General features: G+C 45.1%; 1 protein-coding gene across 4 annotated transcripts in view; it reads left to right on the top strand.

Annotated features, from left to right (window-relative positions):
* kcnc3a (potassium voltage-gated channel, Shaw-related subfamily, member 3a) overlaps nucleotides 1-10,498 on the top strand; it is a gene marked incomplete at both ends in the record, with an annotated part of 70,556 nt that extends 60,058 nt beyond the window's left edge. For 3 of the 4 annotated variants that reach the window (XM_080522524.1, XM_080522522.1, XM_080522523.1), the window contains one exon: nucleotides 4,542-4,693. In XM_080522524.1, the coding sequence (XP_080378650.1) occupies nucleotides 4,542-4,693 (152 nt within the window). Of the gene's footprint in view, nucleotides 1-4,541; nucleotides 4,694-10,433 lie in introns of those variants that run through there. The other variant, XM_080522526.1, reaches the window with a different exon arrangement.
* Between the last annotated feature and the right edge of the window lie 3,146 nt (nucleotides 10,499-13,644).

Raw genomic sequence — 13,644 nt, 5'->3', positions numbered from 1 at the left:
GATATAAGACACACACACACATGCACACACACACATGCACACACACACACACACACACACAGCCTCTATGTCTTATCTTCACACACACATACATTGATACAAGACACACACACACATGCACACACACATACACACAAACACAGCCTCTTCACCTAATCTACACACACACATACGTTGATACAACACACACACACATGCACACACACACACACACACACACGCACACACACACACACACACACACAAAGCCACTACGCCTTATCTACACACACACATACTGTACATTGATACAGTACACACAGACACACACACAGGCGTACGCACACACACACACAGGCACCCCCCCCCCCCACACACACACACACACACAAACACAGCCTCTACAGTCTTATCTACACACACGTACATTGATACAACATACAGGCGCACACACACACACACACACAAAAACACACACACATACACACACAAACAGCCTCTACGTCTTATGTAGACACACATACATTGATACAATGCGCACACACACACACACCATCTACATCCTGCTCGTCAAATGCTCTGGGCCAAAGAGGAATGGTCAGGTCGAAAGGAACATGGTGACCCAGATATGTCTCATATTACCCAGAATGCCTCTCTCCTGTGTTACGTGAGCGCCCCATGACTGAGTGGATCCTATAGGCTGTGCTTTAGTAGGAGAGCTCCCAGACACCCCCAGACAGACACAGCATACCCCATAAATAGTTACTATAGTACAGGTCCCTCACGGTCAGGCCCTAATAGGTCAATCAATTGACTAACTCGAACCCCATTGGGTAACTCTGACCATAGCCGGTCAGCTATTGGCTAGGTCTAACTCTAGCCGGGGCGGGGCAGCTATTGGCTAACTCTAACTCTAGCAGGGCAGCTATTGGCTAACACTAACTCTAGCAGGACAGCTATTGGCTATACTCTAACCCTAAAGGCCAAGCGATTGGCTAACACAGTAAACCCTGATTGATGGATTGAACGTTTCCAGACAGAGGCAGGAGCCAGTTCTCTGTGAGCGAGGGTGGGAGTGACGACGTCACCTGATAACGTTATGGAATCAGAATGTATTGTTGTTTGTTTATTTTTTTATTTGTTGTGATGACCCATGTTTGTCGTCCCCCCCCCCCCCCCCCCCGACCCCCCTCCCCCCATGTTTGTATGTAACCGTGTCAGTGTGGAGAGGGATGACCTTTGCCCTCTCCTCTGCTGTTTGGGAGCAGCAGATTTCTGTGTGTGTTCGAAAGAGACTGCCCTCCCCTCCTCCTTCACTCCTGCTGCAAGCCCAGCGTTTATAACAGCGCTTCTAACCAGCTCGGTGCTTATAACAGTGCTTATAACCAGCCCAGTGCTTATGACAGTGCTTATAACAAGCCCAGCGCTTATAACAAGCCCAGTGCTTATAATAGTCACCATGGAACATCTCCCACATCCTCCACCCATTAGGATTCTCCCTATATTATATATTCTCTATAATATTTGTATAATATATCATCTATTTTCTGTGGCGATCACCAGAGCCAGGGGGTTGAGACTGCGGTCAGGAAGACCGTGGGTCAGGAGGGTAGAGGGTCAGGAGTGTAGAGGGCTGCTCTGAGCTCAGAGGACAGAGGATCAACCATGCATCTCCTCATAGACCACGGGTCAGGAGGGTAGAGGGCTGCTCTGAGCTCAGAGGACAGAGGATCAACCATGCATCTCCTCGTAGTCGAAAGTGCCGTCCATAACAATGTAATATATGCCCTTTAGCTGACGCTTTTATCCAAAGCGACTTACATTGCAGTGAGTGCATACATTTCAGTATATACGGTCATAACAAACAAACCCACAACCTAAGCGTTGTTAGCGCCATGCTCTACCAACTGAGCCACAGAGGACCACACGTCCTTCTCCTCTTCTTGTCTCCTCTCCTTCATCTCCACTAATCTGACTACGCAGGATTGATCTAACACACACACACACACACACACACACATACACACATTGTAGAAGATGCCTACCAGGAATGACCTTTCATCTGTCCAATCCTTTAACCTCGGTACAGACAGAGACAAGGATTCGAGGAGAAGAGACAAGGAGAGGAAGCCACTTGAGACTATTGGGACGAGCCCCATCTCTTCCATTCTAATGAGGTCACGTCCTGTCTGATGATTCTGCTTCCAGGTCACATTAGGTCTATTTCCAGGTTGTTAACTTACCTTACACACAGTCAGAACACCCTCACATTCTCCTAGAAAGTAAAGTGGCATCAATATGTCAACGCCCTCTCTCCCTCTTTCCCACTTTCCTATCTCCTCCTCCCTCTCTCTCTCCTCCCACCTCCCTCTCTTCTTCCCCTCTCTCTCATCTCTTCTCTCTCTCTCTCTCTCCTCCCCCTCTCTCTCTCATCTCTCTCTCTCTCCTCCCTCTCTCTCTCATTTCTCTCTCTCTTCCCCCACTCTCTCATCACTCTCTCTCCTCCCTCTCTCTCTCATTTCTCTCTCTCTTCTCCCACTCTCTCATCCCTCTCTCTCTCTTCCCCCACTCTCTCATCCCTCTTTCCCTCCTCCCTCCTTCCCTCTCTCTCTCCTTCCTCTCTCTCTCTCTTCTCTTACCTGATAGTGTATAGAACACAGTACATAAATGTGACACATTTGCCTCAAGTTCAGCTGGTTATTGATTCGGGGTTATTATGGTCCCGGTTCCTCTGTTCTCTGATGCTCAGACGGGCCCACACAGATGGATTTATTGACTTTATGAGATAATCAGAAACTCATATACATTTACAACATCAATCAACATATATATTTTTTAAAACACATACTAAAACGATCAATGGCATATTACCATGGCGATCCTGAGGAGGCAGAGATGAGGGGGGCTGGACTAGAGTGTGATTGACAGGAGAGAAGTGGAGGAGGAGGAGGAGGAGGAGGAGGAGGAGGAGGAGGAGGAGGAGGAGAAGGGACGCAGCAGGTGTGAAGGTGGAGAGGAAGGCTGTCCAACTCTGGTTCTGTTGGACCTGGTGAAGCTGTCAGGGTTATTTTACACAATATAGACCAACCATCCCCCACACACACACACACACACACACACACAAACACACACACACACACTAACCCACAACCCACAAACCACATCTAAAACAATGACAATATTGTTGTCGCATAATCTCAGTTGTATTGTGTCTTTTATGTTCAGCATATCATCTGTTTATGATCTCCCAAACCCCTGACGACTTCCCCAGGCCCAACCCAGACCAGACAGTTGTTTTCTGGGGGGGTTGGTGCTGATATTCTAGCTTTGACTGTCTGTATGGACCTCTTCTGTTGCCGTATCTGTGTGGACACTGTCGTGGAGGTTTATACTGCTCTGTAGGAGACTGGCTAAAACACCTGGATGCTGAGCCCCCTAACCCCCCCCCCCCTCCTGTCTCTCTCTCTCTCTTTCTCTCTCTGTCTCTCTCTCTGTTGCTTTCTCTCTCTCTCTCTCCCCCTCTCTCTCTCTCTCTCTCCAGCTCTCTCTCTCTCTCCAGCTCTCTCTCTCTCTCCATCTATCTCTCTAACTCCTCCTTTCCTTTTCTCTGAGAGACAAGTGTCATTATTCCCTCTCTTGGTGTATGTGTGACCTGCCGCGGGTTCGTTGAACCCGGGTGCGTCTGTGTGCCTACAAGACTGCGTTAGCCCACTGAGCTAAAGCGTAACACGCTAGGCCTTACCCCGGGGGAGCTAACGCTAACGCTAATGCTAACAGTCTTAAGGTCTCAGACAGGGTCGCTCATCACGTGATGATGTCACAGAGGGAGCTAAAACTGGGCGGATCTCAACACTAGCTGCTTTACCCAATCAGCACCGGCTACGCCCCCCCCCCCCCCCCCCCCCCCCCGACACACACACACACACACACCACCATTGTGTATGCTGATCTGGCGCTGAGGCTGACAACACCATGTTGTACTGATGTTGTTTCCAGGTTTTTATGATGACATATTTTCATAACTCATTTTTCTGTTTTGTCCTGTCTGTCTCTCTGTCTGTCTGTCTGTCCGTCCGTCCGTCTGTCCCCTTTACCTGTCTGTTTGTCTGATTTGGTTTTGGCTGTTTATTTGGTTTGGTATGATTATTATTATTTATTTATTTATTATTTGTTCTTTATCCCCTTTATATATATATATATATTTGTAACAATCGGTCTTTCTGGCTATTTATACCCCCACATTACCCCCATGTAACACATCATCTTTCTTTTTCATTAAAACAATATCCATGTTCTAACAAATTCATCCATAAACACAACAACCATTGAATAACATTAACACCATGGCATTTTATTCACTATTATCTCTCCTCCTGCATCATCATACCATTTAAAACCTCTTCCACTCTAAAACCTCCTCCCCCCCCCCAAACTACTCCCTACCCTCCACTCTAAACCATTCCAACCCCTGTGTTTTTTGTTTGTTCATCATATATATATTTTTTAATTTTACCATAATCATACGTTTTAATAAACGTAATATTGATGCTCTGTCTCTTTAGCCACGGGTTATGAGAAGTCACGCAGCCTCAATAACATCTCGGGCATGACGGGGGCTCCCATGCGCCTCACCCCCATCATCAACTCCACCTTCGAACCCTTCGAGCCTCCCGGCCTGCGACGCTGCCACTCCCCCATCCCCTCCATCTTGTAGCAGCAGAACTGGAACCAGGAAGTAGGAACTTGAGATGAAAACAAAGTCAAAAGAGGAAGTCAAGGAACATCAGGAAAGAGAAAGAGACATACCAACACCACTGTAACGTACAACAAGACTGACACACCGCCTGATGATAATGATAATGAAGAGAGAGTCTGCCTTTTGGACAGCAGGGGGCGTCCTTTAGCCAGGAGAACAGTGAAGGGACCCACTTCAATAGATTAAGACTAGATTACATTCGACTTTATTGTCATTGCAGAGTACTGAGACAACGAAATGTACTTTCGCCGGTACTTTGGCCGCAAATAGTGGCATTCAGACAAACACACTTTTGGGCTTGTACATATCATCAACGCATAATGAAGCCTTTATGACCCTTCATAAGGCTGACATAGAGGTTTCATAGATCATTCATAAGCTTATGCCACACTATATATATATATGTGTGTGTATATATATATATATATATATATATATATATATATATATATATATATACTGTAAAGGTTGTGATGTTGGCTTGTAGATGATTTCTCAAAGCGTTTGTGTACAGTACATAAGCCTTATTAGGGCTGATAAAGGCTTCTTTAACCCTTAATAACATAGGTTTCATATAGAGTGTGACCACTGGAAGTGAGGGAGGGAGAGATGTGAGGGAGAACAGCAAAGTATCCTGTATGACTTAATGCACTTTCACCACCTGCACCGTGCAATAGGGTTCACAAGCCGTAGCAGATCTTAAGAGGTATTTACTGTTAATGTACAGCTCTGATATGCCTAGGGAAACAGTTAGTACACACATCATTCACACACACACAAGCACATGCACACGCGCACACACACACACACACACACAGAGCATAGGTTAGTGATTTAGAATGATAACTAATTTAGTAGTAGGTGTTCCCTGTGTTACGTGTGTGTGTGTGTGTGTGTGTGTGTGTGTGCGTGTGTGCGTGTGTGCGTGTGTGCGTGTGTGCGTGTGTGTCCGTGTGTGCGTGTGTGCGTGTGTGTGTGCGTGTGTGCGCGCGTGCGCGTGTGTGCGAGATCCTATGAAGATCTCCTAATAAAAGAGACTATACTGATACCCTTCATCAAGCCTCAAAAGCAAAACACACTCACACACACCTTCTGAATTACACACACACACATACACACACAGAAACACATATTTAAAATGCATGCCATTGCTTAGGGAAACAAAAAATAATAATAATAATGAAAATGAGAACAAACAAAAAGAAATTGTTAATAAAACTCTTAAGTAATTAATATTTCGATTTAGAAGAAAAAAAGAATAATGGCGCAAACCAAAAGAAATAGACCCCTGCACGCATGGGGAAAGCCATGTACTGGCTGGTAGTAGATCTCCCTTAGGACTTGGTTCACTGGACTGTGTTTCTGTGGGTGAACATAGACTGTATCACACACACACACACACACATTCGTAGAACCTAACATGATATTTAGAATCCCATAGCAATGTATGGCTTTACAATAACAGGGAGAGAGAGAGAGAGAGGTAGAGAGAGAGAGAATTCCAGAGCTCTTTCACGACTGCTGTTATTATCATTATCATTATGGGTATGATCAGTGCCATGTTAACCTACGGAGAGAGGGGAGGGACACACCTCCTGGGGCTATTGTGCAATACACAGACTCTGCAGAGGCTTTGGCTAGCTAGCTCGCGCCTATCAACGCTTTGAAGAAGACATACCCAAATGACATCTGAAAACCAGAGAGATGGAATAATAGAATAATAATGACAAAACTATTTTTGTAACAGTCTTGGGGATTACGCGTCAGAACACAGGGTGGTGGGGCGGGCGGGCGGGTGGGGTGTTCTGTCTGCTTTCTCTGGGGCGTGGAGGGGGCGGGGGGTTGGGTTGAGGGGGGTACATTTCACATTAGTAGGGGAGAGGGACTTTCATTCCTGATCTCCCCAATCAGGGAGTAGGAAAGAGGACAAGCCATCCAATCAAGGATCAGTATTCCTCACCGTGGACCTTTCTCCTTTCTCCATAACTCCGCCTCCCCTGCGCTCTCGTACGCAGGTGCATGAAACGTAGCTTCTTCTCCTTTTTCTAAAGTATCGCTCCTCAGAAGCCTGTACAACATATCAGATGACGCCCGTGTCACCCTCAGTCTACCAGAGCGAACAGCGGACGTGACTTTACTTACTCAGAAGTGGCTAAAAGAGGGGTTGTCTGTTCATCCTCATCATCATCAATCTTCATCTTCCTCCTCCTCTTCCTCTTCCTCCTCCTTCTTCACTGTTCTAACATATCACCTTCACCCCTCGGTGACAGTGACTCCAGCCTAGCAAATATTTTTAGTTCTTTTTTTGCTTTTCTCTTTTTTGTTCTTGTTTTGACCCGCCCCACTGTACCCTTCCCCTACCCCCTCTCCCTGTCTCTGCTGCTGACCATCGCCCCTCCTCACACATAGAGGGCAACACGGCCAACGGATGCTGGACTGACAGCGCTTGGTAGAAGAAGAGAAAGAAAAAAAAAAAAAGACAAAATGATGACAAAAAAGGCAACATACATATATAGAAATATGCAATGTAGATATTATATTTTATATTTGTATTTATGTATAAGTATTTCTATGGAGATTTGCTGTACTTGTTTATCTGTGCCACACATGAGATGTGTAGATATGTGTGCTCCAGGGGAGGCTGGTGGAGGGAGACATCGGAGGACGGGCTCATTGTAATGCATGGCATGGAATGCTTGATACTATTCCTCGTTCCATTCCATGCATCACAATGAGCCTCCTGTCCTCCTGTTTCTACTTCCACCAGCCTCCCCTGGTCTGCTCAGACATGCATCGACCTGGGCCCGATAAGATGCAAGGTGTGCCAATGCTAGTATGAAAAACCAACTGCTCCTTTTCTTTCTTGCTTGCTTGGTGTTTTCTTGGTGTTGTAAACAAATCCGGCCACCATTTTATGAGGATAGTCCCCTATAAATGGTTGAAACATTTGCTCATACTGTACTATTACACGCAACTCTGTTGATATGCAACAATTTGCTGGGTTTGGGGGTAAGGGTTATGATCAGGGTTAGGGTTAGGTGGGTGAGAATGAGTGATTAGTTAGTTAACCCGTTTGTTTATAGTCAGTTGAACATCTATACACCATCTGTAGGGGACTGAATAATGTGTGACACACAGAATTATAAGAACAACATTTATAAAGATCAGTGGAGGCTGGTGTCTTCATCAGGCTCCCCTGATAAATACCTCTGTGGTGTTAGCCATGTGTGGTGTTAGCCATGTGTGGTGTTAGCCATGTGTGGTGTATGCCATGTGTGGTGTTAGCCATGTGTGGTGTATGCCATGTGTGGTGTTAGCCATGTGTGGTGTTAGCCATGTGTGGTGTATGCCATGTGTGGTGTTAGCCATGTGTGGTGTTAGCCATGTGTGGTGTATGCCATGTGTGGTGTTAGCCATGTGTGGTGTATGCCCTGTGTGGTGTTAGCCATGTGTGGTGTTAGCCATGTGTGGTGTATGCCATGTGTGGTGTTAGCCATGTGTGGTGTATGCCATGTGTGGTGTTAGCCATGTGTGGTGTATGCCATGTGTGGTGTTAGCCATGTGTGGTGTATGCCATGTGTGGTGTTAGCCATGTGTGGTGTTAGCCATGTGTGGTGTTAGCCATGTGTGGTGTTAGCCATGTGTGGTGTTAGCCATGTGTGGTGTATGCCATGTGTGGTGTTAGCCATGTGTGGTGTTAGCCATGTGTGGTGTATGCCATGTGTGGTGTATGCCATGTGTGGTGTATGCCATGTGTGGTGTTAGCCATGTGTGGTGTATGCCATGTGTGGTGTTAGCCATGTGTGGTGTATGCCATGTGTGGTGTTAGCCATGTGTGAGAGAGAAAAGGAAGGTTGGTTGGAGGAGGGTGAGTGTGCCTCATCCCTCCTGTCAGTGTTGAGATCAGGAAGAGAGATCAAAATATATTATTTTTTCTGTTTTATCCGATTCATTTATTTTCGAATTATTCGGTGAAACCTAGAGGATGGTGAAGATGTAGAGATGATGTCAGACGATTGCTTTATGTGACACAGTGTTGATTTATTTTGTTGTTGTCATTCTGAAGAATTTTATATTTTCGTTTAATTTGTTGATTCTCACAGAATTGTTTATTTTTGCATTTTCCGATATTATCTCCTTTGTCAGATTTACTGAAGGATTTTATTGACATAGAAAATTATAATTATTTATTCTCACTGGTTTTACCCAGTGGCACTGTTCCTTGAAATCTGTCCGTTTTAAAAATATATATTTTGTTACCCTTCCATCTCTTGCCCCATCTTTCACATTCATACTCCCTGTGGATACAACGGATAAAGATGAGCTAGGTAGTTAGCATTAGCCTTATAGAAGGCACATTCTCTCTGGCTAGTTAGCATTAGCCTCATAGAGGATATTCTCTTTAGGTAGCATTAGATACAGTAGATGATGCTCTCTATATTATAGCAAGATAAGGCAGCGAAGGGCAACAACCTCACTCAGTAATCTTAGCAAGAGAAAAAAAAAGAAGCTCAGGACTGTTTCAATTGAAAAACATATCTTTCACAGGATCAAATGCCCTGCGAAGAGGTTTTGTATTAGAGTGTGAAGCTTTTGTGACATTATCTCCATATCTGCACTTATACATATCAAATAGTAGTGTGAGAGAGAATCCAATACTATAACCTTCATACTGTTTGTGTGTGGGGCTTGAGGTTTGGTGAGAGGAGGTGGGGGGGGTTGACTTGTACTCAGGGTAGGGGGGGTCAATTCGATTCTGATTCAGATGAATCAGTAGACGAATCGAAATTCACTTCATGAATTGAAAATCGTAAAATGTCATAAATTTGGGGGGGAATTCATGAATTGAATCTCAATTCACCTTTCGAATCACCTCAGCCTTGCCTGCACCGCACACAGACAACAGTCTACTACCACACTTCTCTTTCTCTCTTTTCTCATTTTCTCTCTTCCCTTCATCCCTCCACTCCCCCCCCCCCCCCCATCGCCCCCTCCCTTGTTCTTGTCCTGGGTGTTTGTGAATAGGACTTCTTTAGACCAGTTATGGGTCACATTCAGTGGAGGATGGTGGAGGTAGAAATCGGAGGACGGATTCATTGTAATGCATGGGATGAAATGAGCTGCTCACAGCTATGTATATTCCTTATTCCATTCCATGCTTTACAAGGAGCCCGTCCTCTGATTCTTCTACCTCTTACAGCCTCCGCTGATGTCCATGTACAGCTGTAGAGTTCTTTCTGATCTGCATGGGGTTTCCATTGCAAGCAATAAGGAATTGATATGTCTATAATCTAAAGGGGTATGATTTTGATATGACATCTGATTTTATCTTAGGCTTAATGAATGTGTATATATTTATGATTATATATATATCTTTAAATGTGTATATGAATGTGTATATGTTTTTATACACATACATCTGCACTGTCGGCATGCTGATAGAGGCCTGCCTTCTCAGTGTTTTTCGTGTGAGAAGAGCGGGGCTAGACATTATGCATGCTAAGATGCTATTGGGTGGGAGAGACCATTGGTACTGTAATTGGGAGGGGTGGTTGGGAAAGTTTATTTTTTAAGGATAGGGAGGGGTAAATAGTGGTCTTGTGTAGCTGCTCTGTGGTTTTAGACTATTATTAGTCTACTAGAGATGATAATATTACCGTATGGGTTTTTTTATTTCGTTTTTCTTTTCTTTTCACAGAGAACTATTCTGAGAGCCCAGTGCTCATCAGATATATGCAAAAAGAAGCAGTAACTGTGAATTAACTTTAAAAAAAAAAAGAAAGAAAAAGAAAAATCCACTTCTTCCTTCTCCCATCAATCTGAACATTAGCCCTTAAAAAAGAAAGAAAGAAATTCACCTCCCCCCTTTCTCCAAACGAACACATCGGCCAAAGGGCCACCCCACCTTGACCCTCTTTTCTGCTCACTCCTTCCGCTCCCCCCCCCCCCCCCCCCCTCTCTCTCTCTCTCTCTCTCTCTCCTTCTTCCTCTCTCTTCATGTATCAACCCATCTTGTCCTGTCCAGTCCCATTACTTACTTGTCCAGAGGTGCAATCACAAAGGTTGAAGTTGTGTTCTCATGATTTGTGAATTCTGCACCTCTCCTTGTGCATTTAAAAGCATTGGAACGGTTCAAGCATAGCTGGAGAAAGAAAGACCCCTTCATGTTGCTTGCACCAGCCCATTCCTTTTAAAGCCACTAGGGGGAGGAGTGTATTGTACGTGTGCACAGTTCGGGGAGAAAGAGAGGCCCTCGCAAACCCTCTGTAACTGTGAGATCACAATGGAGGATATTCTATATATCCACCCCCAACCCAATACTAATGTTGTGCAATGTTCTTGACTATACCTTTCAGTCTTCTGTCTCCTTTCCCCCTCCTTCATCGACCCCTCCATTCACGACTCAGGTATCTCTTTATGTTGGTGTTTATCAGTGCTTCCAGAATGACGTGTCTCAGAGCGTCAACGGAGAGACCGTTAGAAACGGGGTTCCTCTCCTGTCTGTGGACAGACCTGTGTGTCTGGCGTGTGTGTTCCTCCATCATGAATGTACTGTACTTGTTTTTTTTCTGTGATTCAATCATGTTTTATTCACCCCAGCACACACACACACACACATGGACACACACACACACACACACACACACACACATGGACACACACACACACACACACACGGACACACACACACACACACACATACACACACACACACACAGATATACACATTCCACACACGTTCCATCTCTCCTTCTCATCTCTCTCTCTCCCTCCTCTACTCTGTTTGCGTTTTGACTGAGAACAACTGCTCTGTCTTCTGCTTCTGTCACAATACCCACATGGGGAACTGAAATCATCACCAAAAACTTTAAATGTCGATCTTCCCTCTAAAAAATGGACCGTAAAACGTCTTCTACGGATGATAGGAATGGACAGAACGAGTAACACAAAAAAAAACAAGAGAAAGACTGACAGATCACAGATGTTACTTTTTTTTCTTTTTTTTGGGAGGGGGGGGGGGGGCGTGGGGGGGGAGTAGGAACTGTTGATTGGTTGTTTAGAATGAGGATTGTCATCCAATGAAGAGCCATGAGATGGAGGACAGTTTGTGGAAGAAAGAACATAAACAAAAATGACAAAAGGCAAGAAGCATCCTGCTTCTCAGTGTAAGAATGTGTGTTCCGTGTTTCTGTGTTTCCGTGTGCTGTGCGCTTCCCTGTGCTGTGTTTCACGGTATGTGTGTGTGTGTGTGTGTGTGTGTGTGTGTATGTGAGTGTGTGTGTGTGTGTGAGACAGTGTTTTGTGTTGCGTGCGTGTGTGTTTTGTGTTATGTGCTTCGCTCCGTTTTTGCGTCACATAAGTTCCCTTCGTCATGTTGCCTTTGTTGTGAAGTACAGTGGGCTGTCTTTTCCCCCTAGACGCTGGTCTCAGGTCAGATTTGCATTTCCCCCCTCTAATGGTTTTATGGTTATGACGTTGGGGGGAGAGCTGATCCAGGATCTGTGTCTAAGGGAAACCTCACCCCAGAGCCCTACTGTATGTGTCAGACACACCAACTGAGGGGCGCTCTCGCTCTCAGATCTTGGTCTGTATGTAGACAACACAGTCCTGGCGGGTTGCGGTCGTTTTAGGGTATAAAACCTCTAAATCAATTCCTTCAAGTCGTATATATCTGCTGGAATCTCTTCCTATTCCATAATAACTTAACAATGTAATGTAAAGAGGTGGACTAAGCAACCCTCGAGGAATGAAACCTCCAACTGCAATCGTATTAGTGTGTGTGTGTGTGTGTGTGTGTGTGTAAGTGTGTGTGTGCGTGCCCGTGTGCGTGCGTGAGTGTGCGTGTTTGTATGTGTGCGCGTGTATATGTGTGTTTGATACTTACAAGCTTTTCTGCCTTTTCGTATTTTGCGTGTGCATGCAAGGTGAGCTTTTGCGTAAAACAAGGTTTTTGGTTTGCTTTCTTGTGTGTTGAGCAATTTGATGATTTCCACCGAGGAATCGTCTTCTCTTCACGCATCCATCCCTTCACACACACATTTCATCTATCGTTGGCTTTTACAATTGACAGTATTAAAATATTAGAATCCCCTTTCCAATTTGCAAGGTTGAAGTCAACTAACTTCCTGGTTCATGTTGTTGTTCATCAAACCTGGCTGTTGTTGTTGTTGTTGTGGTGTTTTTTTTATGTACGTAGAATTCATTTGCTGGTGTAATTGCTGGTGTATTTGCTGGTATTTCTACTAAATCTTCCTCTTGTTCTCTTGCTTCTCTTCCAGTGTTGAGTTTCTAAACTTCCCCCTTTCTCTCCCGAAGAGGAAACCCTTAGGAAACACTTCATCCAGAGCTCCCTACTGGATTCACTGTAGGACGAAGGGATACCTAGACAGAGAGAGAGAGAGAGGGAGAGGGAGAGGGAGAAAAGGAGAGAGAGAGAACTGTTGGAATGATGAGGAGCAATAGAGAGACCGGAGGAAAAAGAGATTTTCGTTCATCGCTCCATACCTGAAGCGCCCACTCCAATGGACTGATGGAAAACCACATGACTAGCATGAGAGACGGACCGACTACACACACACACACACACACACACACACACAACACACAAACACACATATAGAATACAACTGATTTCCCCTATGGAATAGACCCAAAGGGCCAGCCAGTCCACAATAGAGCATGACGGGTAGCCTTCCCAACCCTGTCTCTCTTCACCTCCCTGGAACGTCTCCTGTAGACAAAGAGCATCTTATCAGCTCCCAGATACCATATCCCTGCTGATTTCAACTCCCCCAACCCCCCACCCCAACCCCAACCCCAAACCACTGTCAGTGGTACTTCAAAACAACTGCAGCTCTGCTAAACCAGTGTGGACACAACAAAGGGATGTGGAGGCCTCGTTAAGCCAA

This window comes from Nansenia antarctica, assembly GCF_963989245.1.
Source record: "Nansenia antarctica genome assembly, chromosome: 2".
NCBI classification, from domain to species: Eukaryota; Metazoa; Chordata; class Actinopteri; order Argentiniformes; family Microstomatidae; genus Nansenia; species Nansenia antarctica.
The sequence above is the reverse complement of the archived record's forward strand: the minus strand, read 5'-3'. Positions and strand labels throughout refer to the sequence as shown.